Source organism: Onychostoma macrolepis, chromosome 16, assembly GCF_012432095.1.
Source record: "Onychostoma macrolepis isolate SWU-2019 chromosome 16, ASM1243209v1, whole genome shotgun sequence".
Taxonomy (NCBI): domain Eukaryota; kingdom Metazoa; phylum Chordata; class Actinopteri; order Cypriniformes; family Cyprinidae; genus Onychostoma; species Onychostoma macrolepis.
In genome coordinates, this window is record NC_081170.1 from 31,220,474 (window position 1) to 31,225,539 (window position 5,066).

At 37.9% G+C, this 5,066-nt stretch overlaps 1 protein-coding gene across 1 annotated transcript; it reads right to left on the reverse strand.

The window, feature by feature from the left end:
• Positions 1-1,282: 1,282 nt before the first annotated feature.
• LOC131522299 (THAP domain-containing protein 6-like) lies at positions 1,283-4,816 on the reverse strand. Its single transcript, XM_058747710.1, has 6 exons — positions 4,744-4,816; positions 4,276-4,369; positions 3,700-3,892; positions 3,464-3,553; positions 2,865-3,084; positions 1,283-2,696 (listed from the first exon to the last, which is right to left on the reverse strand). The coding sequence occupies exons 2-6, from the start codon at positions 4,353-4,355 to the stop codon at positions 2,542-2,544; spliced, it is 738 nt and encodes a 245-aa protein (XP_058603693.1). The 5' UTR covers positions 4,356-4,369; positions 4,744-4,816; the 3' UTR covers positions 1,283-2,541.
• Positions 4,817-5,066: the final 250 nt, after the last annotated feature.

The following is a 5,066-nucleotide window of genomic DNA, read 5'->3' on the forward strand; positions in this document are numbered from 1 at the left end:
ACAGCAACAAACTTAACCAAACTAAGCACACATTTGAAAATGAATCAAATCAGTAATAATGGCATGTAGTGATTAGTTTATTAGCATTCATATAGCGTTGTAATATACATGCATGTTCTGTAAAGCTGCAGTGAAACTATATGTATTGTGAAAAGCGCTATACAAATAAATATGGAAAATAATATTTGCATAGATATACAGACTGACCCAGCAATGCAAGTGAAATGTCAACTAATCAGCTCCCCGGACATCTTGGCGACAAACCATGATAAGTACGCAAGTGACACTGTTTGTCTAGCTTCAGTTTAACCGAACATAAGACTGATGTCATCCATTGTACGAACAAATGATCCCAAACTTTCCGCTATGGAGTTAATTGTAAGCATCCAGACTGCGATACATTTACCGCCATCTCTCGTATACACGCACATGCAGCATCAGTCAGAGCCGCTTTGAGCTGTCCGGAAGACTAATGCTCCTTGTAGGTTTGCACCTCAGAAATATTTAGGGTATTCCAATCACCGTTTATTTATTTATTTATTAAATAACTTAAATATTACGTTTTCGCTAGACTTAAATAGTACGCACTTGTTTTGACAGATCTGAGATTTAAAAATGGCGCTACCGGAAATGCTTCAGGGCCAGACATGCGCAGTAGAGTTCCAACGCCTTTGTTATTGTTTACGTCCTTGAAATGGTGCCGTTGAATGCTTGAATCTGATTGGCTGACGAACGATCTAAGGTGTGCAATTATTTTCAGGGAAACGCACGGCGAACGTAGTTCCAGGCAGCTATTGACCGCATTACATGATCACTTCGCCAAATGATTTCTGTTATTTCAAAGGTCTTACAACAGCAAAATAACCAAGACCCACAAGGACACTGGCCAAACAAATACATATAGTAAACAATATGATAAAAACGACAGATCATGTTCATGTTTTTGCCACAAAATTACGCGTTATGTACAGAAAGCACATACTCTATCTCTCCCGCTCTCTCTCCCTCATAGACCGCACACACACTAACATACATCACGCTAATGTTGTTAGCGCTACTCTGACGATTTTATAAGTAGACAACTTAAAAACTACATGACTTCTCACAAGCGAGGTAACATCGGCGCTGTTCGTGAACAAAAGGAACTTTCACAACAACTAGAGACATTGCCGCCGAACACTATTGAGAGACGCACAGAGTCTCTCTCTCTCTCTCTCTCTCTTATAACTTAGTTATTAACTGTATTAACCATAGATATATATATAAACACTAGATACCTCGTACGCGCTGTTGGCCAATGGAGGTCGACGTCCGCACACGGCGGCCATCTTGCCACAGGGTGCTCGCTCACTCGTAACATTGTGTTGTATGAAGCATGTACTTTTTAAATAACCATAACTTGCTCAATTATCTACCGATTTTCAAACGGTTTGATTTGTTATCAACGTCAGAGATGTAGTTATGACACTGCATACATATGAATAATTATAACAATAGACTTCCATATGAAAATATCCTTGCACCGAACCAGTTAGGTGCAATGAATATTACACACATAAAGTATAAGTTAAATAAATATATAGGCTAATAAAACTAAGTGTACAGAATGGCGACATGACTTATACACACACACACACACACTTTTGTAACATGAATATTACTATTATAATAAAACTATTATAACTATTATAATTAAATTATTACGTTTTCTCTTTCTGCCGGATAACAAGCATCTCTGAACTGACCACATTTCAGCCCTCTAAGTTACTTGATATGACTTTAGAAACACAACTGAGCCCTAGTACCAGGTCTTGTAAAGCTGTGTGCAAAAGCAGATCAATACAGAATGAAAATGAGTACTTTAGACCATTATTTGCCAAGGAATGGTCATGCGTATTGTAAAATGCCCAATGGAAACTCCCCATATAGGACTTTTGGTTACCCAAAATGCATACTGACAATAAAAGGCTTACTGTTTGGCAACGTCTTCGTGTAGAATCATAATGAAATTAAATCAAAGGTAACACTCTGATGTTACTTGTACACTATTTGGATTGTATCTAAGGGGTTCTGATATATATGGAATAATTGCACAAAAGTCTCTATTTGTAAACCATTATAAAAAGTGTAATTTAGTTGCAAAATATTTACAAATATACAAAAAAAAAATACTGTAGAGAGAACTACACTACTGTTAAAGTGGACAGTAACTTTAAAAACACACTGGCTAATGCCCTTTAAAAAGGACAGTTTTATTATGTTTCTGTCGCATGTTGTTGCTCTGCAATCTGAGGTTTGTAACTTTGGTGATATGGTGCAGCCTTAGCTTCAAAAACAGGGACACAATTAATTTTAAAAGCATATGGTGGTGGCTGTCTATCCCATACTGTGTCTCGCCAATGTGCTCCCCTAGCACAAACACATCCTCTAGACCGATCCTTTTTCGGACAATGTAAACGACCTCAAGCAGTTTGATGGGCTGTGATCGTTTGGTACTGCCTGATGCCTGCCGAATGACCCACTCTGCTGCCCTGACAACCTTCACGGTTCCTCTGAAGGAATCACCAGACCTCCATTGTTTTTTAAAGCAAGCAGGTGGTAGCTCTGGTCCTTGATGGCAGATGAAGCATGTGTCACCAGGCTGGCACGGCAGACATCGCAGGACAGCTTCTTCAGAGCCCGTCGCACAACAAATCCTGAAATTTGAGTTAATATAGTAATATCATAACTTATAAATATAATCATTAATAAGCACAGGGAAATTAAGGGAAGACTTTTTGGACTATTATGAGATTGTTTCCCCCCAGATTTTGACTATTGGCACTTTCGGTTATAGGGAAAATTGACTTTCAGTTAGCCTTTACCTGAAATGTACACTAGAGCGTTGTCCACAAGACCATCGAAGTGGACAGGAAGGTAGCTGTGGTCATGTACAAGGGCAGGAATGTCTGCAAACGGGGACGGAAGATCTTCTTCTCCTGCTGCAGAGGACATTTCTAGTTTGGCCTTTATAGCCTTAGGGCAAGCAGGCAATGAATACAAGTGGTCAGTGGCCTGCCGCTTGCGGTTCAAACTCCTCTCTCCCTGTTGTTTTTCCAAAAATACAAATTATATATGGAAATTAATAAGTTACTTTAACAATTCAATCTTCACTTTTAGATGATGTGAGCCTTAATACATGTTTAGGTTCTCCAATTCCCCAACAGAAAACACAACAGCATACATTTAAGAAATTAAATGTTGAAGCGACGAAGCAAGTGAGATAGCCATTAGTTCTCAAACTTTTTACACACTTTTTACCACCTCAAATAATATTGGGCTCTTAGACTACTAACAACATATGTCTTTCTGGGTACCACCAAGATAATGGAATTATTAAAAAAAGACACATGATGTTCTCACTTGTTTGCAACAAGCCATATGAGGATCTCATTTGTTTGACATTCCACGTGCAAACACTCACAACATCAGGTTGAGGTACATCCTGAGACAAGTCCATTGGCAGGTTGTCTTCCGCTCTTCTAGAGGTGGTTGTGCTTCTTGTTGCCACCAGCTGAAATAAAGTAAAGAAGTTTTGAGTGTCTAAAATGTGTTGTAATAAACTACACATTATATAAAAAAACTAAAGTGACTTTTAATCACATATTGATATATCAATCTTATACACCTTGAATTATTGTTGGCCAATGATACACATACCCTTTGAAGATGAGCTGGAAAATCAAAAATACTTGGCACAACACCACCTTTAAGCCGGATAGTCTGCCCCGTCCTGTCAAAGTCCTCGCTCCTGAAGTGTTCATTGCAGAGCAGTGTCCTCTTAGAGGCAACAAATCCGTCCCTTCTCAGGGCAAGTTCCCATTGCCTCCTTATCTGTCCAGTTTTGGGAAACCTTAAAAACGTGAGAAATGTACCCAGAAATATAAATTATTGTCTACATTTCCAACCCTTTTTCCTTCTTTCAACATTAAAGGGTAAGGACAAAAATACACTCCTAACTTATCATATGTTTAGGGTAATTGTATGTAGTCTATGTATGTGTGCGTGTATGTAACTTACTTAAGAATAAGAAAACCACACTAAACAAGTTATAAAAAGATGTGCAAAAGAAACATTCAGCGATTGTGTAAACAAACTTTAAAAAGTTTTGGGTCAAAAACAAAACTATTATGTCATAGCCCTGATGTTACTGTGTAACAGGACCTGTATTGTACATACATCCACTAAGTAAATAACTATTATCTCAAATATAATCATAATATTGTCATATCTTACAGGTGAAAGGTGATCCCACGGGCTCTCGTTTCGATACCGCGTTCATTGGAGCATCCGTAGGCTGCACAAAAGTCTGGCATCTTCTCTAATAATCCTGTATCATAATGCAAGGTGTTTTTAACTAACCAACCTGATTGAAAATCATGTGCAACTTGAGTTATATTTAAAAGAAAACATTAGCTAAGCTTATTGTTATTGGCCAGCAACTAACTACAAACACATCAACAAATATTGTACTTTTGACAAAAGAGATTAGTAAAATCATTATTGGTGTCGGTAAATACTTTATAATCGAACAGCACGATTGTGATCTCTGCCTTGATAACTTGCGCGCAAGTAACGTTAGCCATGATACACAACTATGCTGCACGATTAAGTCGTTTTTCGAAAAGAAAATCTGCAATTTCAACATGTTACATAGATTTATAAGATAAGAAGATTTATGTTCGTGCTGATCACTCATCTTACCTCAGATACCCCAGAACTTGCCAGAAAGCTTCCCTGTGGCAAGATGGCCGCCCTATGATGCCGGAAGTGGCTCCGCCTTAAGAGATCTAGTGTTTATATATATATATATATATATATATATATATGGTATTAACTGCATTAATCTGTTATCAACGGCTCAAGCTTCCGTTACTAGGTTTAAAATGACGTTTTGGAATTAGCAATGGAGGCGTTGGATGAAATGCGGAAGAAATAATCCTACTCACAATAGCGATTTAAGTAGAAATACCGGATGAATGCCTTGAAATGTATCATCTGATCTGATTTACCTCAGACAGTATCTT